The following is a 24,912-nucleotide window of genomic DNA, read 5'->3' on the forward strand; positions in this document are numbered from 1 at the left end:
CGGCCTCCCCTTGGCTTCCTCAGGGAGGGCAGAGAAGGAGAGGTAGAACTTGAGTCCCCATTGTCATTGGGACCACTGCCTTACTTCTCCAGGACCATGAGCCTCATATTGGAGTGAGAAGTTCTTCCCAGGGTTGGCTGCCCTATGATTGAGGGTGGGGGCTGCATAGCTCAGGACTTGAGAGGATAAGAGAGATGCTGGGGATGCCCAGCTCTCCTTCCCCTTCTTTGGAAACAGCTTCAGGATCTTATTCTACCACCCTCTTCCTCCCTTCGCCAGCCTGTGATTCCCTATCTGTACCTTTCCTTGTGCTGAAGGGCTGCTCCAGATGGAGGGAACCAAAGACATGCAAGATGTTGTCTCACCTTGCAGTCTATTTTGGGCCAAAAGGCATAATCCCACAAGATCACCTTTGTTTGTTTTGTAGTATTGACCGAAGTGCCACAGGGAGGCAGAGAGGACTTCTAGCAGGGGAGAACCAGGTGGTCTTCAAGGAAGAGGCACTTATACTGGGCCTTGAGGAACAGGGAAGAGTCACATCAAGAGAGCTTACTCTGAAGGGGACTGTCAGTCGCAGAACCTACAAGGTCACCGAGGCAGGAAAGTGGCAGGTGACAGCAGGCACTTCCTTCCTCCTTGTCTGCCCTTCCCCAGAATGAGGCTAATGTGATAGTTATCCTCACGTCATACCTTCTTTCCCACTCGCACTCCTTTGTCCATGTCTCATTTCGTGGGGAGTGCTTCACAGAGAGGAACACCTTCAGCTCTAGATGATGCTTACAGCAACTTCTATGAGATCTGCACGTCCCTCCCTCTGCCCTCCCTCCCTGAGTGATTTATAAATGTTGCAGAGAAACCCTGGAGTCCATTACAAGGAAGGTGACCCTCCTTCAGGGTGTTGCCTCAGGTGTGAATGACACATGAACACCCAGGGGGCCAGCATGCAGCAGGCGCTCGGATGCTTGGTTGCATGGGGGAGCCAGGGTCACACTTACTGTGAGTTAACTACAGAGATGGGTGGGGACCCAGACAGTAATCGCGAAGCAGCCCTAGAATAGCACCTGCACATAGGAGGGTTGAGTGAAGGAATGGTGGATGGCTGAGGAGTGTTCTAGTTTGCTAATGCTGCTGCCAGAATGCAAAATACCAGCGATGGATTGGCTTTTATAAAGGGGGTTTATTTGGTTACAAAGTTACAGTCTGAAGGCCATAAAGTATCCAAGGTAACACACCAACAATTGGGTACCTTCACTGGAGGATGGCCAGTGGTGTCCAGAAAACCTCTGTTAGCTTGGAAGGCATGTGGTTTGAGTCCACTTGCTCTAGAGTTTTGGTTTAAAAATGACTTTCTCCCAGGACTTTCCTCTCTAGGCTGCAGTTCCTCAAAAAATGTCACTCGTAGTTGCAATTGGGGCATTATTCCTCTCTTAGCTTCTCCGGAGCAAAAGTCTGCTTTCAATGGTCATCTTCGCACTGTCTCTCATCTGCAGCTCCTCTCTCAGCTCCTGTGCATTCCTCCAAGTGTCCCTCTTGGCTGTAGCGAGCTCGCTCCTCTGAGCTTATATAGTGCCCTAGTAAACTAACCAAGGTCCACGCTGAATGGGTGGGGTAACACCTCCATGGAAACTATCCAATCAGAGTCATCACCCACAGCTGGGTGGGGTGCATCTCCATGGAAACAGCCTAATCCAAAGGTTCCAACTTAATCAAAACTAATATGTCTGTCCACACAAGATTGCATCAAAGATAATGGCATTTTGGGGGACATAATACATTCAAACTGGCACAAGGAGCAAGCACTGACCAGGGAGTCAGGAAACCTGCATTCTAAAAGATGAATTGGGGGCCTCGAGCAGGACACTCTCTCTGGGCCTCAGTTTTCTCATCTAGACTATAAGAGGGTTTGACCACAGGCCAGATCTGACCCCCTGCCTGTTTTTGTACAACCCATGAACTGAAACTGGTTTTTACAGATGAACATTTGCAGTTAATTTGCTGATAAGGGCTACTAAATTTAAAGCAAAAGCAATTAAGCAAAATCTCATCCCCCCCAAAAGAATTCCATTCTTCCCATTTTAGACCTGTATTATGAAAAGTTGCACTCACTCGTGATCATTGTAGTCTGAGTTTTGTCATGAAGAAACTTTTGACATATAGGTACATAATATCCTCACTTTTACCTTTTGGCCTGCAAAGCCTAAAATATTCACTATGTGGCCCTTTAGAGAAAATGCTTGCCACGCCCCAGGGTAGGTTCCTCCTAGTTCTGGTGCTTCCCTGTGTATGTGAGTGTGTGTGTGTATGTGTGTGTGTGGGGGGGGGTGAAGAGAAGCAATTGCTGGACTCTTTTTTTCTCCCTCCTTCATCACAGGCTTCCACAAAGTCATGGAGGGCATCCACAAGGCCATCGAGCTGGGCTACAACCCGGTGAAGGTGAGGATGGGCAGTTGCTGCTAAGTCCTGACTTTTGGCTCCCTCTGGTTAGCCTTCCACTCCAGCTCCTGGACCATCTGACAGCTCCCCACCCCTTCCTTGTCAGCCCCATCCAGCCCTAACTATCCCCCTCCCTGCCCCAGCAAGGAGGATTGAGAATCAGTGACCCCAGGGCACTCCCCAACTGAAGAACTTGGATGGGTCTTCCCACGGAAGGGCAGACCCCAAAGGAGATCCCCGCAGAAGAACGTGGCTGGTCAGCCCTCATGGTCCCACTGTCCCCGGCCAGGTGAACTGCGTGGTGATGCGAGGCCTGAATGAGGATGAGCTCCTGGACTTTGTGGCATTGACTAAGGGACTGCCCCTGGACGTGCGCTTCATAGAGTACATGCCCTTTGATGGTCAGTGTCATGGGGGCGGGGCGGGCTGGGCCTGTGGGCAGAGCTTGACCAGGGCTGGGCTAAGAGAACACAGGGCCACCTGCCAACATGGCCTTGGCAGATGCTGAGGATTACAGGAAGGACTGAGAAGGCAGGCAAGGTCTGGTTCATCCTGTGGGTGCTGCTGACCTGGGAGCTTTCTTGTGTGTGTGTGTTGGGGGGAGGGGGAGGTCAGGGTAGGAAGAAGGGGTGAATTCTCTAAGGATGGTGGAAGGGGATTGGGCAGGCCCCAGGTCTAGGGCTGTGATGGGGCATCGGAGGTATCTGAGAGTCGTGTGGATGAGAGCTGATCCACCCATTTTAAGTCTCAGACTCTGACTGTCTGGAGAACTCATGGAAAACAGTCTTCAAGTCCATCCTCCAAAACAGCAAACAGCTCTCTAGACAGACTGAGACCCCTTCAACCCTGTTATTCAGTAGTGCCTACCACTTCCCCCCAACCCAAATACAGGCAACAAGTGGAACTTCAAAAAGATGGTCAGCTACAAGGAAATGCTGGACAGAGTCCAGCAGCAGTGGCCAGAGCTGGAGAAGCTGCCAGAGGAGGAATCCAGCACAGCCAAGGTTGGGGAGCAGGAGTGGGTACTGGGCTGGGAAGAAGGGCTGTGCCTCCACCCTGGGGGAGGGGAGAGCTGGCAGGGGACTGAATTGAGGTCACTGTGCAGCGATGGCAGATAGTACAGATGAAGCAGGAAGTATTCAAGTGCCACCACAGTAACCTCCCGTTTCATGGATGAAGAAACAAACTTGGAGGGGTTAGATAATGCATCGTAGGACACACTCTAGTAAGTGGCAGAAGAGAGTACTCATCCTGGCTTTCCAGGTGGCGTTCTCTGGACAGGCTGCTCACGGGCCCTCATAAGCCTTAACGATTACAGGCACAGGCAGGTATCACTGCCTGCTTCAGAGAGCTCATTGGTCATTGTACCCAGAGGCTTGGGTTTTCTGAAGGGCCTGAGGTGCTACCAATAGGCTCCTCTGGAGTGAGGGTTCTGATGACAAGGAGCTGAGAGCTTAGACCCAGTTGCCCATCCCTGTTCCCCCCATTGCCCTTCTTTTCCTCTCCTTTCCCCTCCCCAGGCCTTTAAGATCCCTGGTTTCTGTGGCCAAATCGGCTTCATCACATCCATGTCTGAGCATTTCTGTGGGACATGCAACCGGCTGCGGATCACAGCTGATGGGAACCTTAAGGTGAGTGTTCCCTTCTCCGAGAGTTCCGCTAAATATCTCCTCCCACCTGTACTTCCTGATCGGTTGGGAGACCAGCCAGGGCACCAGGGTTGGATGGTGAAGTAGTGTCAGATTTGGTGGGATCAAGGGAGCAGCAGAGGACGGTGAACGGATGACCTCATTGGGACTCTCACCCTGATCCCTTTCTTCCTTGGGTCCCTGAAGTAGCTTCCGATTGATTGGGAGCCACTTCCCAGCCCTTGTGCCACCTGAGGAGAGGGGTGGGGGTGAAGCACCAGTGAGCAATTTGCTCTTGGGCCTGCCCTGGCTGGCATAGAGACTCATTGGCAAGACCAAGCAGAGAGAATGTGTGGCAGCATGTGATTATTTGTTAAATGAGTGTCTGGATGGGCAGTAGGGGCCGTGGACCTTGAGGAAGAGCATTATGGACCTTGGGAGCCTTGAAGAATGGCCAGGCTAGGAAAGTGAGGGGAAACAAGGGTACACATTTGGGTTTCAGACTAAGCTGACTAGGGCAGATAAAGTCAGATATAGCGAGGTTGCATTGTAGAGGACTTTGAATACTCAGATAAAAGGTGCAGAACATGTTCTGTTGACAGTGGGTGCTGTGGGAGGTTTCTGAACAAGGGAGAGACATCATCCTCCATCCATGTTTTAGGAAGAATAAACTACAGATTGGATTTGAAAATAAACAGCCATCTCATTGGGCTTCCCAGCAATGTTCCAAATAAATGAGAGTAAGGTGAGGATGGGAAGGGAGAGTCAAAGCACTAGGTGAAGCATGTGGAGGGAGCATGGCAAGGTGTCTAGATGGCTGGTAGGCCTGGGGACCTGTTTAGGGTTGGGAGGGCAGTGGTGGGTTGGGTTTAGGTGCATCAAATTTGACATCCAAAGGAACCATCCAGCAGCTTGTTGATGATAGGAGGTTGTTTCTGGGCCAGAGATGTAGAATTGACTTGGTCCCAGCAGGAAATGGAAGGTGGGATTCTGAAGAGACTGCAGTGAAGAGGCTACTTATAGTGCAGGCTTAAGGGAACCAACAAGGGATGCTGGCACCAGAGATGAGTGATAGCAAAAAGCTGTTTCCATTCCTAGACCAGAAGGGTGAGAGGAGGAAGTAATATCCTTGGAGCCCCGTGAGAGCTGGAGACTCAGAAGGGAGGAACCCAGTTGGAGCTATAACCACTGCCAAAGATGTGGGAGCAGGATGACATAACACGACCTTCCCCTCTCACCCTGTGATCTCCGTTGGCCAAACCCAGGCAGCACGAAGGGATCCTACAAGGCAGAGCCCACGGGAGAAGCCTGCTGGTTGCTGAGAAGGGAACTTGAGGTCTGGTGGAGAGAGGGAGGAACTGAGAATAACCAGTACAGAGAACTAGTTGTACCTTCTGCCTTAGATTTCATTTGTTTCTTTTCTGTCCTAATGGTCTCTGCCCTCAAGAGTCTCTCAAACAAACAAAAAATGGTCTTAGTTTCCCAGGGCTGCTGTAACAAAGCACCACAAATTGGCTGGCTTAAAACAACAGAATTTTATTGTCTCTCCATTTTGGAGGCTGGAAGTCCAAAATGAAGGTGGCGGCAGAGCCGTGCTCCCTCTGAAACTTGTAAGGGGAAGTCCTTCCTGGCCTCCTGGCTTCTGGTGGTGGTTCGCAGTCTTTGGTGTGCCTTGGCTCCGCCTCTGTCTTCACATGGCCTCCCCAGCCCCATCTCTGTGTCCACCATGCCTTGTACAGAGCTGGCACATAGGTGCTTTCTAAGGTTTGGCGGCAGGGTCGCAGGTCCCTTGATTTCTGAGACTGGCTCACCCTCCTGGAGTCCCCTATAGCACACGTCCCCTATAGCACACGGCCTCTTGCTGAGATAAATTTAAATGACCCAAGATGTTATCTCCACTAGACTTCTGTTGTTAAGCTCCCAATTAGGGATCAAACTCAAATAACTGCTAGGGGCAGGCAGGTAACATACAGGAGTGAGGTGATGTGCCTGACTGAAGGGACTAGGAGGGGGCTGAGGGGAGATGGAAAGTGCCTGCCAGGTGTGGAGGGGACTGTCAGGACTCAGCTCCAACTGACTGGGCAGTAAAGAGGCCACTCCACCGAGTGTCTCAGGAGATGCTACCAATATGGATTTCTATGTGCAGTCTCTGCTGGCAACTATTGAATTTGGTCAAGTATCTTCCACAAGCCAAATGAAACATGACCGTCATAAGTCAGATATAGGCATTGGCATGCCAGTTTTGCCTCCTGCCTTCAACTCTGGTTCTCTGACTCCGTCTAGCACCTTCTCTCCTTCACTGTCAGCCGGTCCTGCCTTGGGTATGAGCCCTGCCTGCAGCTGCCGCGGGAGTCCTGTACACTCTTGTTCAGTCCTCACGGGGCTCCAGGGAGAGGGGGTCTGGGAGGCAAGGCTCAGGGATGCAGGAGGCACGGTTGTCCTCACCCCCATGGTGACTCCTGCAGGTCTGCCTCTTTGGGAACTCAGAGGTGTCTCTACGGGACCACCTACGGGCGGGGGCCTCCGAGGAGGAGCTGCTGAGAATCATCGGGGCTGCCGTAGGCAGGAAGAAGCGGCAGCACGCAGGTAGGGGACAGCAGTGGGAAAGGCTCGTCTGGGAGGTGAGTGGACCATTGTTCCATTATTAGCGGGAGGGAGGTTCATCTTCATGGGATGAGAGAACAAGAGAAAGCCTGGGAGGCAGCAAGTGGGAGCTAAGTGTTGTCCTCACTCCCAGACACTCTTGTTGGATCTCTAGGCTTGGGATGCGCTGGTGGTTCTCCTTCTTTGAGGAAGTTGGCATAGAAGAGCCTACACAGGAGAGGGAAGCCTGAATTCTCTTAGGGCTCTTTTCTTGGGCAGCAGGGAGAGAAGTGTCATTGCATCTCTCTCATCCCGTCCCTGCCTTGCCTTCTGCTTAGGGAGGGCTGGGTCCTGGGCACCCAGGGATGACCTCACAGTATACATGTGGGAACTTTGTGTCGGTGCAAACTGGTGAATGTATGTACACAGGTGGTTGTCAGGCCACTTACGTCCATCCGTTCATTGCAGTGAACTCTCCTTTCCCTACCTTCTTTCTCTCCCCCTTCCCCCTCCCCCTGCTTTTCTCTCCCTCCCCATCTTTCCCTTACCCCAGGCATGTTCAATATTTCCCAGATGAAGAACCGGCCCATGATCCTCATCGGTGGGTGACCCATCAGTACGTAACCACTCACCCTTGTCATTTGGGGTCCTGTGGGGTGGGGCCCCACCATAAGGCACACTCAGCTCCTGCATTTTATTCTGATGTTCTCATCCTCATTTTTCTCCTAGCCCTCCATTTTTTCTTAATCCCTTCAAGCCTTTACTGCTTCTTCTCTTCCCTGTCCATGGCTTCCCCTTGCTTCACATGCCAGAGAAATAATCACTCTGTCTCACCAGAAATGGGAGGGGGGGGGGTCCTCCAGAGTTAATGATTACTAAGTTGTTTCCTGAAAATTGAGCTCTTGGTTAAAGCAGAGACTTTTTCCTTAGCTCTAGAATCTCCTAGCTTGGATATAAGTACAGTCTTCGCTTCCCTTCTAAACTGTAGACCAACCCATGACAGTGTACCTGGACCACTAGCCACCACTGATTGATGGAGTAGTATGCTTCTGTGCCGGGCAGAGCTTAAGACAGCAAGTTAATCATGCTCCTCATCTTTTCAGAGAGGGGATAGCCAGGATCGCAGTGTCTCAATTCCCAACTGTTGGGAACTTATGCAGACTATCTCAGGTGCATAGGATGCTTCAAGAAAAGATGCCTTTTTTATAACGCCATATGTGGTCTCTGACTCTAGGGTACTGGGCTGGTCCATGGTGAGAGTTAGGGCTTCTCTTACCCTCTGCGATAATGCCCAGATTAGAGGCAGGTGAGGCCTTGTCTCCTTGGCACTCCCAGATCTGGGACCCTGCATTGTGCATTAGGCAAGAGAAAGCAATGAGAAAAACTAGGGAAAGGATTCTTTGTCTTTGAAGTTGAAAAAGAGTGAGTCTGGTGGCCCACAAGAAAGCAGGCCAGAGTGGGCCAGAGATAGTCCAAAGAAAGGCCATCTTTGCACAGCAGCCACCTGGAGTAGTAATGCCAGCTCACCAAAGCATTAAGAAGAAAACCATCTCCTGCTTTTCCTCCCACCTCTAGCAAATTAGTCCTCTTGTTGGGCAGACACACCTTCATGGCAGGAGTTGGGGGAGGGCTGAAGGTCCAAAGTAAAATGGAAAGTCTAGAAGTTGGGAATCCTATTTGCTTCATAAACAATTTTATTGCTTTCAAGAATATAGAGTAACTAGAGTGGCCTGGTTTCCATAAAACCAAGAGTTGCCTTGTTGCCGGGGCTTCTCCAACTTGAAGGTGCATATGACTCACTTGGGGAGCTTGCTATTTCAGATTCTGATTTGGGAGGTCTGGGGCAGGATTCTGTAACAAATTCTCCAGACTGTGCTGGTGCTGCTGGTCCGTGGACCAGCCTTGGAGTAACAAGAGCTTACAAGGTTCCTAAAGCGTGAGGCCCTCAAGATCACTTGAATTGGCCTCTTGGTTTGTGTGCAAATATGCATCTCTGATATGCTTGAAAGGACTTGGAAGACATTATTTAAACACAGTTAATATTTCCCTTAGTATCTGGTCTGTAAAGTAAATGATTACTATTAACTCTTCAAAAGAACATGAAGATGAAAGTCCCTGTGAATTGTAATTCAGGCTGACCTAGCTATAGTTTTCTTTTAAAAAGTGAAGGGACATTGAGAGGTCATCTGATCCAGGCTTCAGCCTCCAGACCTCAGGCATTTCTTAAGAGAACTTTGGAAACAAGAACGTTTTTGTGAGGCTGGGACTCAAGGGCAACCCCTCCCACCCCCACTGCACAACTGAAATGGGCGAGGCCGTTGCCCTGTGTGTCACATGATGAGAAGGGCTGGGAACATGTATGGTGGGGATCCTAGATTTGTGTATCTTCTCTTTTATCTCTTCTCACTATGCTCTTCGACCTTCATTCCTCTTTCTCCACTTTGAAAGAGAGGGCTCCAGGTGGCCTAAGGGATTGGGGAGAAGAGGTGGGGATAAAGAATTGCCTTTGGACTGAGTCTTTTCTCTTTCCCTCTTGCCTTCCAGAGTTATTTTTGATGCGCCAAGATTCCCCACCAGCCATTCTAGGCATCTCCTCCTGGGCCCCCTTCCGTGTTCAGGGTCTGAGACCCAGTGTGAGTTTCTCCAGCCGGATGGCAACTTTTTGGAACGGATGCGGTGTGCCCCGGGCTCCTTCCCTAGCCCAGCAGTGGCTGGGCTATGGCTCCCCTCAGAGACACTACAGTTCCCACCTACACTCAGACACCAACCCAAAGTGCCTTAGCCCAGAGTCTCAGGCTCCTGCCACCCCCTCAGCACCCCTGTCACCCTCAGACCAACTAACCCATGTGGACCCGGAAGGACGGGCAGCTATGGTAGATGTGGGTGGGAAGCCAGATACCGAGCGGGTGGCTGTGGCCTCAGCCGTGGTCCTCCTGGGGCCCATGGCCTTCAAGCTCGTCCAGCAGAACCAGCTCAAGAAGGGAGATGCCCTGGTGGTGGCCCAGCTGGCTGGAGTCCAGGCAGCCAAGCTGACCAGCCAGTTGATTCCCCTGTGCCACCACGTGACCCTGAGCCATGTCCAGGTACGGCTGGAGCTGGACAGCACCCGCCATGCTGTGGTGATCCAGGCATCTTGCCGCGCCCGGGGCCCCACGGGCGTGGAGATGGAAGCCCTGACCTCAGCTGCTGTGGCTGCCCTCACCCTGTACGACATGTGCAAGGCTGTCAGCAGGGACATTGTGCTGGGGGAGATCAAGCTCCTTAGCAAGACAGGGGGTCAGCGGGGGGACTTCCATCAGACTTAGAGCTCCTGCCCTCTCTCACCCATGGCCCAGCCAGGTTACAGGCAGGGTGTGGCCGAGGGAAAGATGTCAGGTTCCTTAACCCCATCCTTGTTCACCTTCACCAGGAAGAGCCTGAGCTTAGCCCACTGCTTTACTGCTAGGTGATCTAGAATTCTGTGACCTGGAAAGTGTTTCCTTTATACCTGGAGGAAGCAGACAAGCCCCTTAAGCCTTCCAGTATGTTAAAGTCACAGGAGAGGATTGCAATGAGCAATTCTGTGTAACTGAGAAATCATATTGGGTTATTTGTTGACTACTGCAGATGAGCTGTTTGAATCTAGCTCATAACTCCCACTTCTCATTTTGGGTTTCCTCTTCTGTTTCCCTGGGGGAAGGAATAAGGGCTTATTAAGCAGAGGAACTCACTTTGAGAAGGGAAAAATCACAAGCTTGGATAAAGACTGTATCAAGATTTCTTGTCAGCAGTCTTGCCTTCCCGTTTGTGAGAAGCTACAGCCCCACATTTTCCCTACTGCTCTACCATCCCTCCTTTGAAGAGCCAATTATTCACTTCTTTGGCTGGAGTTTGTGTCCATCAGACTTTCAGGATTTCGACTTGACATTTGCACCATCCTGCCAGTTCCCTCTCCTTGGTCCCTTTTGTTCTAAACAGGACACTCACATGGGCTGTGGCCTGAAGGACTCAGACCGACCACATGCCACACAGCTGGCCTTGCTCACCGCCTTTCTATACCTCTTTATCTTGGAACATATCAGGGAGAAAAAGAGAGCTGGAAAGTGTTGTCACCCTCACAGTGAACTTCAAAGCCACGATGCCAATTTTGGAAATGGAGAAACGAGGATTGTCTGCACAGAGGCACCGAGCCACTGCAATTTCACCCCTCCACCCCATCCTGGGTGAAGAGGAGAGAGAGAGACACCCTGGAAAGGCCTACAGGGCATCGTTTCTATATATGCCCCTCTCCCCTGTGGCAGAATGCACAAGTGGAATAGGAGGTATGAAAATGACCATCTAACCTAAATTTGTTGTCAGGTGGGGTGTCCTAAATTCATAACTTGTATCACTGTTGGAGATGAGGAGAGCACACTTAGCGGCTTCTGGGTTTCACATCCCCACTTCTCCAGCCTGGATGCATTTCTTTGGGTCTGTCCTGAGTGGTGCCCCCTGCCTGCTTCCCTTCTCCGCTGTGCCGTGGCATGCTGGTGAATGAACGCTCTCCAGAAAAATGGAAAAGGTAATTTCTGTGGTATGAATATGCCCAGCTTGGCTGATTTCAGACTGCTAATATGACGTCAACTGGCATGCAGAATTCCTGAAAGTTTGACAGTGGGCTCTCAAGCTCTGGGATGAGCAAGCTCCAGCACACCACTGGCTGTTTCTGGACCTCCCTGAATCCCTTCATGGGAAAAAGGCACAAGTTTCAAGGCAGGCTGAATGGAGATGGTATGGATTTAATATTTTTTAGTATTACAATATATTCTTATAAAAAAAGGTACAGATAAAAAGGGCACTACCGATTTTGTACATTAGACTCATTTGTCGTCTGAGAGAGCTGGTGAGAGCAGCATTGGCATGAGGGCCTCAACGGTGGGGTGGGTGGGGGGGGTGGGTTAGCATGGGGAGGGCACAGGCCAGCCCCTTCCCCATGCATCTGGAGAGTTTCTCCTCCCACCATCCTAAACACTCTAGCACAGGGGACCGGGAGTGGGTGCTGCTACTGAGCAGGGCCAGGTTGTGTGAGGTTAGCTATGAGTTTTATACCGGACACAAGATTAGACAGCTGCCAAAGGTGGCAGGAGAGACAGGAAGGGCCCTGGGGAACGCTGGACCAAGGGACAACTTTAAACATTTAGCACATCAGGGACCAGCTAAGCCACCTCTGTGGGGCAACAGCCCCTTCTTGCCAAATCACCCACAAAAGTCTGTGGTCCAAGGCACTGGGGGAGAACTAGCCATCATGGCCTCTGTTGCCAGAGCCATTGACCAGAACTAGAAAACAATAAATAGAGGAGACATCATTTGGGGGTGAGAGGCTTGGGCCCTGGAACAATGCATGTGTTTTCTGTAAACAGTTAAACCAAACTGCTTTTCTGCAGATTGAATGTGTGGGAACAGCTTCTATATTCCTTATCGTTCCTGGTATGTAGCCATTTTTTGCCAGGAAATGCTTGCCATACAAAAGCAGAGCCTTCCTCTGCTCCCGGGCCCTGACAGTGTAGGCATCCCTTGGGCCAGCCAGCGGAGCGAGGCCCTTAAGAGGCCCCACCCACAACCTTCCCTTCAGCCCGACACCTGCTTCTCACAGCGGGCAGGTCGGGGAGAGGCAGTTCTTGGTGTGCAGATGGGTGGAACAAAGCTCCTGGAAGCCTTCACCTGGATTCCACGATGGCCTCCTCACACCTCTCCCAGCCAAGCCTGCACTTGCTCAAATCTCTCCTCCCAGAACACATACCCACTCAAACCAACATACATGCTGGGCTCACCCAGTTTTTCTTCAACTGCAACTACTAAGGACCCACCCCCAGGAATCTGATGCAGGGAAAAGGCAGAAGATAGGCAGCTGAAGAGTGGGCCGAGCCCAGCGGTCTGTCTGCTGGCAAGAACCCTGAGCCAGGGGATGCTGTCAGAAGGTGAGAAACAAAGGGAAGGGCAGGGAGCTAGGTGGGGGTGGGGGTGGGGATCAGATAGGACCCATCTGTCAGACACAGAGATGAAAGGTCATCTCTCTGGGATGGAAAGCACAAAGTGGTAAAAATGTATTGAAAATAAGAGCCTTGATGGAATTGACGTCACTCACCTTTAAGGAGAGGGAATTTATCCTGATACAGCTGTCCTACATCCCAACGATGGAGGGCAGAGCCCCCTCTCCACCGTCCCTTGGTTCCAAGTAGTGCCGTACCCCAAACTAGTTAGCCTTTCTCCTCCAGCACCCCAGCTTTCCCTGCCCGCTTTCTCAGCCCCAATACCTCTGGGAAGGGCAACACCTTGAGAGATAGCATGTAAAGGCAGGCGGGCCAGCCTCAGCAGTAGGTGTGACTCAAAGTAATCGCTTGCAGGCTGCACAGAGTGGGAAATGACTGACCTGTGTCTAGTTTTCAGAGAAAAAGCAGGGCTCTGCATAGCATTAAAGTGGCTGACCAGGGAGCTCCTAGGCAACGTTCTGAGGTCACCGTCTGGTTGCAAGACAATGTTCAGGTTTGGGGGAGGTGGGGAGAGTTTTGTTCCCTGGTCCTTAGGCTCAAGGCTGGAGGTGTGATGAACGGGGTCTTTCCTGAACCCCCTCCCATACCAGATTCCTCGTCACTGGAACCCATTAGTGTTTTCTGGGATTCTGGATTAGTAGGATAGAGGTGGGGGGAAGAAAGGAAGGAACACTAAGACATGCAGGAAAAAGGCACAGGTACTCTGTCTCCTGATGGCTTCAGTCCCTGCATCATCCACCCAACATTTTTTTTCTTTTCTGGAATGTAGTAGAGCTGATGTAACTAGCATAGATAATGCCTCTTCCTTTTCCACCCAAGAGGAAAGTTCACCCCCAGCTCAATGTTCCAAGCCTCCTCTAGAGGGATGGGAGCCTAGATGCCCCCATCCTACTCTTCCCCACTGCCCATGGAATCTGGACAAGGGTACATGCATCCCTGGGGTCTAGAGGATCTGGAACAGTTCTGTGCCTATATTTGGCTCTCATGGTGTGGGGGATGGGGCAGGGCCCCCTCATCCTATGGTTACCTGGCCAGAGGCCCCAGACATGCACAGGATGTCCATGCCAGCCTCAGTGTCTGGTCCCTAGAGGCCAGATGCAGCAAGAGTAATATGAAGAGGAGATGAGAGGAGCCCCTGGTGTGAGGAGACACCTGGTCCAGCCACACGCAATCCCTACCCCAGGACCCAGCCCCAGGCTCTAAACCAAGCACCAAATTGTTTAAGCATACCTTCTCCCCTCTGCCCCTCTCGGGTCCTGTTCCTACCTCCAAGCCTCCTGCTGTGGCCAGTCCCCAGGTCAATAATTTAGCCTGTTGATTGCCCGCTCCCGGGTGGCTTCGAGAGCCTGGCTCCCTGATCGTTTGCGGCTGCGTTTGAGCTTGCACAAGTCCTTGTCAAAAACTTCCCCCGAGCGCAGGGCTGACACCAAGTCATCGAACTCTCCTCCTTCCTCCAGTGAGCTGCCTGGGCTGGCCTTCCGCTGCCGCTGCCACCGCTCCCGCTCCCTCTGCTCCTTCAGCTGGAGGGGTGGGGGAAGACAGGGAGAGTCTGAAATCAGAGCAGCTGTCCACAGTCCCCTCTCCTAAACAACTGCCTCCCAACCAGGGGCTAATTCCTAGGCTGTGTACCAGGATGTGTGCATGGATCACTGGGCCCCATTTCCTCCTTGCCCAAAAACGCTCTGCCTCCCCACCTCAAACCTCTCTCTTCTACGCCTGTCCTGGGCCCTCTCCATCAGGCCAGGAAGGGGTTTCTCTCTCCTGGGACTGACATCAGCCCCCACAGTGTTCTGTCCCTGCCCTCCTAGTACATACCTCAATTGCACACCTCCCAGTAGCACTGGCTCTGCCCAGTCTCTCTCCCTCACAGTCCAACTCCAGCCCTCTCACCATGACTTCCATCCGCGCCCGCCGTTCCTCCTCCTCCTTCCTTTTCCTCATAGCCTCCAAGTCCTGCCGGGCCTCCAAGAAGGCCTGCAGGAAGGTGTCGAAGATGCCAAAGAATTCATCCGGCTGCATCTTGTTCTCATGCTCCCCAAAGTGCGCCAGAGCCTTGGCAAACTGTGGAAGGAGGGTTTGGTGGAGAGCCACCCCAAGCATGGTGGGCTCAGGCCCATGTGGTGAGCCAGGTTCCAGCTGGGGCCCACTGGTACAGGGGGCAGGACTGGTGGGGGGGGTGTGGCAGACCCCGATATGATGGGACAAGGCTGAAGGACAGGCTGGAGTCTGACACCCTGGGGAGATGGAGGATCTGGGCTGGCTGACAGATCCTGGGCTGTGCCTCAGTTTCCTCATCTGTAAAATGGGGCCAATAACAACCTATTTCATAGTGTTGCTGTGGGGATTAAATGAGTTAATAGATATAAGGTACTAGCTATAATCATATGAGCCAGGCACTGTTCTGGTTTTTACTGAGCTGCTATCTCAAATTCATCACACAAGATCCTCTTAAGAAATTCCTCACTCCTCAACATGGCCCAATAGCATGGGAACTTGTTAGAAATGCTGAATCTCAGGCTCCACCACAGACGACCTGAATAAGAATCTGCATTTTAATAAGACACTCCCCCACCCCACCCCCCGAAAGGTTGATCTGTGTGTTTGGGTATAAGAAGGAAGCAGTAAGAGGCAGAGCAATGGACTCCAAAGCTGAGCTCTCAAGGCAGGATGCTAACCCAGGTCCGTCTACCTAGTCTAGCAGAGCAGCCCTGGGCAAAGGTACTGAACCTCTTTGAATCTGTCAAATGGGATAACGACCTTTCCAACAACCCCACGAGGTTGGTGGTGAGATAAATCTCATAAAATATTTAATGTGGTGCCTGACACCTGATACATGGCCCATGATCTTTGTAGCAGGCCCATGATCTTTGCCCTCCAAGTTCTGTGACTGGAGTTGCCCCTTCTGGGCCGTCTGTGGTAGAGATGAGCACGGGAGCTGTTCCAAGAAGAGGAGTGGGAGCAGGGTTGGGCTGGGAGTCCGACTGAGGGCTTGGGTGCCCTTACCTTGTCTCTGGCCTCATTCAGCTGGTCCTCTAGCTCTGAGAAGCTGAAGCTGGAGACTGTGATGAAGTCACTCATGACTGGGACAAATTTGTCATTCCTTTCCCGCACCTGGCATTTCTGATATTCCAGCTCCTGAGGAGGGAGAGTGGTGTGCTGGTTAGACGGGTGCTTGGATGAGAGTCAGGAATTCGGGGGGTCATCACAGATGCCGCCCTTCTTGTCGCAGCACACGGAGGCTGCCTTTGGATCCTCAATTCTAAACCTGTTCAAGACTATGAGAGAGCAGCCCCTCTCCTCTGCCTCTGTCCTTGCCTGACCCACCTCCAGCCTCTTTCTTTCTCCAGAGCCAAGGACCAGCAGCATCACCTGGGAACTTTTGAGAAATGCAGAACTCAGGTCCTATCTCAGATCTTCTGATCAGAATCTGCATTTTAACAAGATCCCCAGGTGATTTGTGTGCAATTCTAAGGCTTCCAGCTGTGCTACGCTTTGGGTGGCAAGGCTTTACAGGACTATAAAAGTGGAACTCTGCACTCTGTTCCTCCCCTCCCCCTGCCCCAGTCATAATGGCAGGGAAAGGTTTTCTCCCTGACTTAACCTCATTCTCTTAGTCCATTCTCCCTTCCCTTGTTCCCCATACTGTGAAGATGGGAAAAATCTCCAGTTCTTCAGTATGGGGGGCCGGCAATAGTATACTAGGGCCCAAGATTATATCAACTGAGAAGTAATCAGAGTAGAAATGGTAGGGACCAGAGACCTGGATCTCTAGCTAAGAGTGCAGCCAAAGGAGGAGGTAAAGGGACATAAGAAAGGACCTTCTGGAAGCAGCAGCCTCCATTGTCACACCATGTGCTACTTGCCCCTAGCTAGCTTTAAAGGCAGTTGGAGTCCTTTTCCCATCCACTTGAATCAAGCTTAAACATATGGCAGATTTGTGGTTCTTTCCACTCCACTGCCAAATCGACATCATGTTTTATGATCTCAAGGATAACAGTGTCAGGTGGATGTCCCCCAGTTGGTGCTGGTGGGTCCTAAAGATAAGTTCCAGATAATCCAATCACCCCTTCCCAGGTTAGAGGCCCTCTTTACCCATTGAACCAGGTTGTTCTGTCACTCAGATGAGGACTTTAGATCACAGAAATGCACCAGCCACAGCCTCTGCTGCCGGGGGTCTACCAGCTGATGCAGTGACAGGCAGCTGTGCACACAGGCAGCGTGAGCAGCCTCTGCCAGCATCCCCCTCAAACCCGGGTGGACAGACATGATGCACTCACCACCTCAACGGCTCTGAGGCCCCTCTTCAGGTTGCCCACTTCCTTCTCCAGCTCTGCTAGGCTGTGGGAAAGGAAGGTCATCAGCTCTAGATCTGAGGAAGCTGAGGGTGGCTCAGGGAGAGGGCAGTGCAAATCACAAGGGCCCGTGAGTCAGTGGACCCATGTTCCAGCCCTGCTTCGGCCACTGACATGCAGCCTTGGCCAGTCACCTCCCCTCTTGTGCTTCCATTTGTGCTTCTACAGAACAACAGGTGTGACAAGTATGTTCTATAGATCCTTCCAGCTCTGAAATGACATGCTGTGTAGCTGAAAGCTTCCAACACATGACTTTGGGCTTAGATTATTTCTGTTGTCAGCAGACAATGCCTATAAGCTCTTAACATGGTATCTTGCATGCAGTAAGCATTCGATTCATGCTAGCCATCTACCACTGCATTTCTGGTTCTACTGGAGATGGCTTCTTCAGGCTTTATGTTCAGGTCTGATTTCTTGTCTATAGTGGATGCTGTTGGTGCCCCAACCATATCTCCTTGGGCCACTCCCCACAGGGAGAGCACTTTTTCTGGGGCCAGAGCCAGTTCTGCCTGCACCCGTGGCATGCCAGAGAGCTACGCCTCCCCAGAACTCCTCAACCAATGACCTGCAAGAGTTATCCCTCAGATGGGATTAAGCTCTGTCTGCCTGTGGGAGCAATTGGCTTGAAAATGCTTCAGTTCCTGGCATTCTTCCCCCACTCTCTCCCCTGCTATTTCTGGGGATCATCTCTGAAATAAGGATTTGAGGGCAGTCTATCTTCATTTGGTTCCCCCAGAAGCAGGTCCTGAGACACAACCTACTCCTAGTTAGCACAGGGAGGGAGGTCAGACAAGAGTGTGTGTGATCACAGGGAGAAGGACATCTTGGGGGATTCCTCACTTGACTTTGGCAGCTTCTGGAAGATGCTGCAGCTCTGAGGGCATATTCAGGATGTCAGGGAAATGCTTCTCCAGGATCATGATCAGGTAATGGAGCAGAGAAATGTTTCTGTGGATGAAAGTCAGGGGTAAGGAACCAAGTGAACTGGGAATGAGGGTCAGGAGGCAAGCAGGATGGGGTGTTAGGAAAAAGAGGGAATGAGTCTCGAGTTGGGGAATGGGGCAAGGAAAAGAGAGAGGAGGGGCGAGGCCAGGGTGGGGTGAGATGGAGGCACCCCCACCTGTCGATGCTGGACTTGGTGTCGGCAATCTTGTTGAGGCTGGCCACCCGGAACCCGTAGGCACCCCCACGCTGCCCTTTGTTCATGAAGTTGCCAATGGCCAGGACGATCTCGAGCATCTGCTTTAGACGCTTGCTGTGGATCAGCTCCCGGGAGGCCAGCAGGATGGCTGTGAGGAAGAGGGACAGGTCAGAGCCCTGTGTAGACTGAGCCAGGCTGGTTGGTCCCTTGCTCCCCCCCAGGATGATGCTACCACAAAGCTCAGAAAAAATGCTGTCCAGTGTCTCCGTCTCTCACAGGGGCAGAGATTATGCCCACTCCTCAGACCCACCTGTGCTGCATCACCACAATTCAATGAATGTTAACAGTAGCCAATACTTCAGTATTCCTTTCTGATGTGGATGTGCTGATCTTCCTTGGTTTTTATGTATTTATGGTAGATACACAGACTTGGAATGCAAATCCTACTCTGAAATTTTGGCTGTTAGTTATGGAATTTACTTTTTAAATATTAAATCTGGTGAAAATCAGACCAACTTATCCTATGATCTTCAGCTTATGCCAAACTGAACATTTCTAAAAATGCTATGAAGATGAAAGGAACACCGGTTTACCAAAAGTATGCATAAATCTCAAAAGCAATTAAAAACAAGTAACTATAAAAAAGAAGCTGTAAAAATAAATAATAAATAGGGATTGGCAATATCTTCTAAATTTGAACATATGTATTCCTTGTTGCCCAACAGAACTAAACACAAATATGCACCAAAAGCCTTGGCTCTTGATGGATATTGGGTTGCTTCCAGTTTTCTGAAAAAATGTGAATAGACTGGACAAATAGATTATGGTATTCATAAAAGGAAATAAAATGCAGCACAGCTCTGAGAATGAATAAACCACTGCTACAGGGAATATAAGAATAACTCACAACCATAATGCTGAGCAAAAGAAGCCAGCATAAAAGAATTCATGCTGGATTATTCCATTTATATAAAGTTCAAAAACAGACAAAACTAATCTGGAAGTCAAAATAGCTGTTACCTTTATTGAAGAGGTAGGGGTAATTGTTGAGATGCTATTTGAAAAATTTTCAAAGAAATCCTAAAAATGCTAAAATGTTGGCAAAACAAAAAATGAGTTCAAAAGAAATCAGTGTATGGGAAAAATCCCATATGAAATGCTGACATTTTTATTATATTCACAAGAGTAATATATTCATGAATATTTTCATTAGAATATGTTTACATTTGCAATCATATTCATCTTGAATATAGTCAGTGAATGTATTCATAATAAGAATTGGTAAATTTGGTATTTTCAGCAATGAGCACATTCATAAGAATATACTCAAGAATATATGCATTTATTCATAAAAGATGGGGTAAATTTGTCAATTTTGGTAAAGTTGGCTTTTGGCAAATTGGCCCAGAGCTCCTGCTGGGGGAGGAGAGTGTCAATAGCCCATCAGCCAGCTGGGTTAGACCTAATCTTAGCTATTCCAGGAAAATTTCCTGGATGAACTAGAAGGAAGACTATGAATCCCAATCCCTGCACATTCTTGTCTCCACCCTAGTCAACCACACTGGCCTGATTCTATGAAATACAATCTGCAACCACCTCTCCCCCACTCACCTCTGGAGAGAAGATACCTCTGGACCATTCAAGGACAGCAGCCATTACTATGGCAGAGTGGTTTACCTTTCCCCAGCAGGATTTACTATCCCACTGTGCTGGTTTGGATCTGTTATATACCCCCAGAAAAGCCTATGTTCTTTTAATCCAATCTTGTAGGCGCAGAGCTGTTGTTGGGTGGGAACTTTTGATTAGGTTGTTTCCATGGACATGTGACCCTGCCCATTCAAGGTGGTTCTTAATCCCCTTGCTGGAGTCCTCTATGAGAAGATGAAAGGCAAAGGCATTTTGGAAAGAGCTCAGAGAAGCTTAGAGAGAAAATGCCCAGAGACATTTTGGAAAGAAAGAGCCACTGTGAAACCAGAAACCAGGAGAAGAAGGGCCAACAGACATTGCCATGTGCCTTCCCATGTGACAGAAGAACCCCAGATGCCATCCGCCTTTCCTCAGAGAAGGTATCTCCCTCTTGATGCTTTAATTTGGACAATTTCATGGCCTTAGAACTATAAATTTGCAACCTAATGAATCCCCATTGTAAAAGCCAACCCATTTCTGGTATATTGCATTCCACCAACTTTAGCAAAAACAAGACACCCACACACATCACCTTGCTGTGCTTAGCTTGGTAGTAAAAGGATACTCTCCTGAGCATCCGCTGACTGACTCTTTAAGGAGAGCTTAAGTGTGAACTCCCAGGAACATGGAATCAGCTGACATTAAACCTTCCTGGTGGCTAAGTTACACAAGTTCCACAGCACCAGATGGCAGTTGTTCCTATTTGCTCAACTGACCTGACACACAAATAACTGCACACATACATTTTGGGCTGGACCTCTTATCTAAGCTGCACGCCCCCAAACCAGTCTGCAGCAGAACAAAAGCAAGTAGGGATGAAGATAAGGATTCACCCATCACCAGACTAGGTGATGCCACCAGACCTTGGAGCTTCTGAGTCACTACTGCTGTCTGTCTTTCTCCCCCAGGCCAAATACGATCATGACCTGCAGCTCCCTGTGCATGTACATACGAGTATGTGGTGAAGGGGAGCTGGATCCAGATTACAGAAAACATCAGGGTCTACCTCAGTCATGTTCTCATCTTGCTCCACCCTTCTCCAGAATCCTCCCTGAAACAGCTCCCTGGATTCCAGGAAGGGCCAGGGCCACCCTCTGGACTGGGCATCTCAGAAAGAGCTACTGAGCCCTGGTGACCAGTAGAGGGGGTCCATGTTCTGCTCTGTCCCAGCCTGTCATCCTCAGCATCCTGCACACAGCCTCTCTTGTTCCATTCTTCTGATCCTGTCCCCACCACTAAAGGAACCTCATATCCTCTCCCACTTCTTCCCACCCAGATCTGCATGTCTGTCCACCATCCTGGCCACCTGCCTTTCCCCAAACTCCCTGCCCCTCCATCCTCTGCCATTCCTGCAGACCATTCTAGGGAAATGCCCTCTGGGAACCAATACAAGATAAGAGGAATAAAGAGCATGGATTTTGAAGAATGACATTTGTGTTCCTATCCTGGCTCCATTCCTAACCTAACGGTAGTATGGCCTCAGGCAACCAAAAATACCCATTCTAGAGATTTAAGAAACTGACGCACCCAGCACCCAGAGATTAAATATAGCACCCACCCATAGGGTCATTTTGAGGACCAAATGAGACCATCCATGTGGTGTTTCATACAGTGCTTGGCACATAGCTCTTATTTAATTACAAATTTCTCATTTGGAAAAGCCCTGTGTGAGCATGACTTCCCCAACTACTCCAAAAGAAAATCAGATGCCTCTGGGGATCACTTTGCCCAATGTCTTACTTACCGAATAGCTCACACTTTGAAATGTGCCCAGAGGTGTTCTATGAACTTTACATGGATTAACTTGCATAGTACCTCTCACATTGGGTGGAGGATTGAGGAGCACAATACATGCCAGGCACTGCCCTAGGTGCCTGTTAACATTGCCTTCTCAGCATTTCTGTTCCATTGTGAGGCAGGTATCAACGGATTCCCCACCTTGGAGAGTTCACGTGCTGAGGCATAGGGAACGTGTCACATAGTTGGCACGTGTGCTAATATAAACAAGTACATATATTTGCAATGATAGTTTTCTTGACTTTGTCCTTGACTTTGGTTTTTCCTTTGGGCCAAGAATAAAGAAGGTGTTCTCCCTGACTCTGCTCATCGACTCCCACCCTCCTGGCTTTTCCAGATGCTTTCTCCACCCTAGGCCTCCTCCATGCTTTTCTCCTACCTTCCACTTTGGGCTTGGCCTCAGCCAGACGCTCCTGGAACTTCTTCTTGAAGAAGAGGGCCTGGAGTCGCTGCTGGTAGTGGTCAATCCTGTGGACAGGACAAGACACATTGTGAGGTGGCCCCCTTGACCCCATCTCCAGGAGCTAGTTCCAGCCTCCTGCTGAGCCTGCCCCCTCTGTCCCCTCCCCCTTGGACAGAAGTCTGTCTGCCCCAACCCCAGTCCCTCCAGCCACATCTGCTGCTCCAACCTGCTCATTTCATAGAGGAAGCGGTCAGCGCGGGCCATCCGCTCAATTTCATGCTTATGTTCCTCAAGGAGATCAATGTCACTCTTTTCCGGGACAAACTTGAGAAGCTGCAGAGAGCAGGGTGAAGGTCAAACAGGAAAGTGGTGAGATGCTGGGAAGGGGGGTGTAGTGCAAAAGAAGCCCGTTAACTTGGTCCTGCTCAATGTGGGCAGGGGTCCTTAAAGAGAAGCAGCCTCCAGGTAGGCTGGTTTATTTTTCACCTGCCTTAAAGGGGTGACTGGGATACCTAGCTCTAGATGTCTTCCTTTCTCTTTTTTTTGCCATATATTTTTAAATTGAGCTGTTACTTACACACAGTAATGTAGACGTTCAAGTGTACAGCTCAATGATTTTTTTCTTTAAATCAATTTTACTGAAGTATAATTTACATGCAATAAAACATACTTATTTAAAACATACAGTTCAATGAGTTTTGACAAAATTACCCATACATTGAACCACCATCCAGATGAAGATACAGAATATTTCCATCCCCCCCCCCGAAAGTTCCCTCATGCCACTTTCCAGTCAATGTGCCAACCTGACCCCCTCCTCCAAGGAAGTCTCTCAACTGACTTCACCTTAGATTTGCCTGTTCTTGAACTTCATATGAATGGACTCATGCTGTGTATTCTGTTTTGTGTCTGGCTTCTTTTACTCAATGCAATGTCTATGAGATTTACCTGTGCTGTATTAGTTGTCTGTTCTTTATTTATTGCTGAGCAGTATTCAGTTGGAGGGATATAACACAGTCTATCCATTTTCCTATCGATGGATAGTTGAGTTGTTCATAGCGTTGGAGTTGCTATAAATAGTCCCGTGTATGTCTTTTAGTCAACATTTGTGCTTGTTTCTTTTGAATATCTGGGAGTCAGATTGCTGGGCCATAGGATGGGTTTGTGTTTGTCTTTAATATGCACTGCCAAATAGTTTCCCAAGTGATAGTACCAAATGAGAATTCCAGTTGCTTCACTTCCTTGCCAATGCTTGGCATTGTCAGTCATTTTAATTTTAGCCATTCTGGTGGGTGTATGGTACCATCTCATCCTGGTTTTATTGCATTTCTCTGATGACTAATAATATTGAGCACCTTTTCATATGCTTATTGGCCATTTGGAAATTCTCTTTTATGAAGTGCCTGTTTAAGTCTTGCATTTATTTTTAAATTAAGCTGTTTGTTGGTTTGTAGGGTTCTTTATTCTGGATATGAAATCTTTGGTTTACATATACATAAAACATTTTCTTCCAGTGTTTGGCTTGTCTTTTCACTCTAGTAATAATGCCTTAATTTAATGACGTCCAGTTGATGGTGTTTTTGTTTGGTGATTTTTAGGTTTCTCTTGTATCTGGATTTGATACAGCAAATCCAGATGGGAGAGATTTGGGAATGATAAGGCTATGGATCACCCTGACTTTGTCTTGAGACCCCTGGGGGTATTCTCGTATCTCTTTCCAGGGGCCTCAAGGACCCCTGGAAAAGATACAGCTTTTTTCAGCCTTCCCCAGAAAGGTTGGCCCAGGCAAGTTTCCACAACTCCCCACCCCACTACCCACCCCCCACCCCCCCCCACACACACACAGATTACAGTCTGATTTCTCTTTGACCTGAGTTTCAGCCTCTCTGGGGGATGTAGGGAAGGGGTATGGCTGAGCCCCAGGTTCAGCTCCCCTCTCCTTCCCACTGAAGGTCCTTACCTGCTCCAACATGTCCTTAGCGAGGTCCTCCTGCTCATCCATCTTCAAGATGGCCTGCCGGATCTCCTCATTAGAAAGCTTCAACCTAGGGCAAACCACCCCCCTCTGAACAGCCTGGTCCTTTGTTCTTCTCCAGAAGGTACAGCCCTAGCCTATCTCCTAAATGTTAATTCGGGAGTACACTTGATAGTGAACAAAATGGAAACCTCACCTCCTCTATGAAGCCTGCTGAGACAAAATTAATAGGACTCACTCCATATGACCCCTGTAATGAACTACATTAGTCTCTAAGTGGAGACTTGAGTCTTGAATGTCTCAAGTCTTTTGCTTGAGTCTTTGTCAGAGATGACGGGGAGTAAAAAGGTCTTCATTGTGGACTGAGACAGGGCAAAGGGTTTCTGATCCTTTCCTCCTCATGCCCAAAAAATCTCCAGCATCCTCCATGGGGAGATGGGAATATCAGCAGGGAACAAAGGTGGGGGTAGCGGCAATTTCCTGCTTCTTTCATTCTGGGAAGATAGTAGAGCCCTTAGCCTTCCGCAGTGCCCCAGCTCCTGCACAGCTGTTCCCATCAGTCTTGCTGTCTGGGAGAGGAAGAAACTATGCCCTCCCCTCCCCCCAGAGCCCCTTCCCTGTGCTGTCCAGATGCACATTCATTGGGAACAGGGCAGTGGAGAACTCTTCCACATGTACCAAGTGGGACAAACTGAGGCCTGGGGCTTGGAGGAGGAAAGGGAGGGTGGATGTCCCAGAGGCAGCTGGAGGCAGAGCTAAGAATAGTAGGGGAGACAGTGCCCTCCGACCCAGGCTCGGGCGGGAGGCCCTGCACAGAAGCTGTGCTGTTAGTGCAGATACTGCCCTGCTTGTTCTGCAGGCCGCGGGAAATGCTCAGGGGCTGAGGTCATGCTGCTCTGCGGCTAA

The 24,912-nt window shown here is 49.9% G+C and overlaps 2 protein-coding genes across 8 annotated transcripts in view; one reads left to right on the forward strand and one right to left on the reverse strand.

The window, feature by feature from the left end:
* Positions 1 to 10,894, forward strand: part of MOCS1 (molybdenum cofactor synthesis 1) — a 36,747-nt gene extending 25,853 nt beyond the window's left edge. The window contains exons 5-12 of one of the 4 annotated variants that reach the window (XM_037842884.1): positions 2,372 to 2,433; positions 2,723 to 2,834; positions 3,325 to 3,437; positions 3,954 to 4,064; positions 6,527 to 6,647; positions 7,198 to 7,245; positions 9,189 to 9,277; positions 10,706 to 10,894. In XM_037842884.1, the coding sequence (XP_037698812.1) occupies positions 2,372 to 2,433; positions 2,723 to 2,834; positions 3,325 to 3,437; positions 3,954 to 4,064; positions 6,527 to 6,647; positions 7,198 to 7,245; positions 9,189 to 9,277; positions 10,706 to 10,747 (698 nt within the window). In that variant the 3' untranslated portion in view covers positions 10,748 to 10,894. Of the gene's footprint in view, positions 1 to 2,371; positions 2,434 to 2,722; positions 2,835 to 3,324; positions 3,438 to 3,953; positions 4,065 to 6,526; positions 6,648 to 7,197; positions 7,261 to 9,188 lie in introns of all 4 variants that reach the window. The other 3 variants (XM_037842882.1, XM_037842885.1, XM_037842883.1) reach the window with 3 other exon arrangements.
* Positions 8,316 to 24,912, reverse strand: part of DAAM2 (dishevelled associated activator of morphogenesis 2) — a 116,477-nt gene continuing 99,880 nt past the window's right edge. For 3 of the 4 annotated variants that reach the window (XM_037842870.1, XM_037842872.1, XM_037842873.1), the window contains 9 exons: positions 23,992 to 24,076; positions 22,258 to 22,364; positions 22,008 to 22,096; positions 18,125 to 18,293; positions 17,845 to 17,952; positions 16,930 to 16,990; positions 15,656 to 15,787; positions 14,543 to 14,713; positions 11,382 to 14,172 (listed from right to left, as the gene is read on the reverse strand). In XM_037842870.1, coding sequence (XP_037698798.1) covers positions 13,951 to 14,172; positions 14,543 to 14,713; positions 15,656 to 15,787; positions 16,930 to 16,990; positions 17,845 to 17,952; positions 18,125 to 18,293; positions 22,008 to 22,096; positions 22,258 to 22,364; positions 23,992 to 24,076 — 1,144 coding nt within the window. In that variant the 3' untranslated portion in view covers positions 11,382 to 13,950. Of the gene's footprint in view, positions 9,110 to 11,381; positions 14,173 to 14,542; positions 14,714 to 15,655; positions 15,788 to 16,929; positions 16,991 to 17,844; positions 17,953 to 18,124; positions 18,294 to 22,007; positions 22,097 to 22,257; positions 22,365 to 23,991; positions 24,077 to 24,912 lie in introns of those variants that run through there. The other variant, XM_037842871.1, reaches the window with a different exon arrangement.

The sequence above is a fragment of the Choloepus didactylus genome, chromosome 7 (genome assembly GCF_015220235.1).
Source record: "Choloepus didactylus isolate mChoDid1 chromosome 7, mChoDid1.pri, whole genome shotgun sequence".
NCBI lineage: Eukaryota > Metazoa > Chordata > Mammalia > Pilosa > Megalonychidae > Choloepus > Choloepus didactylus.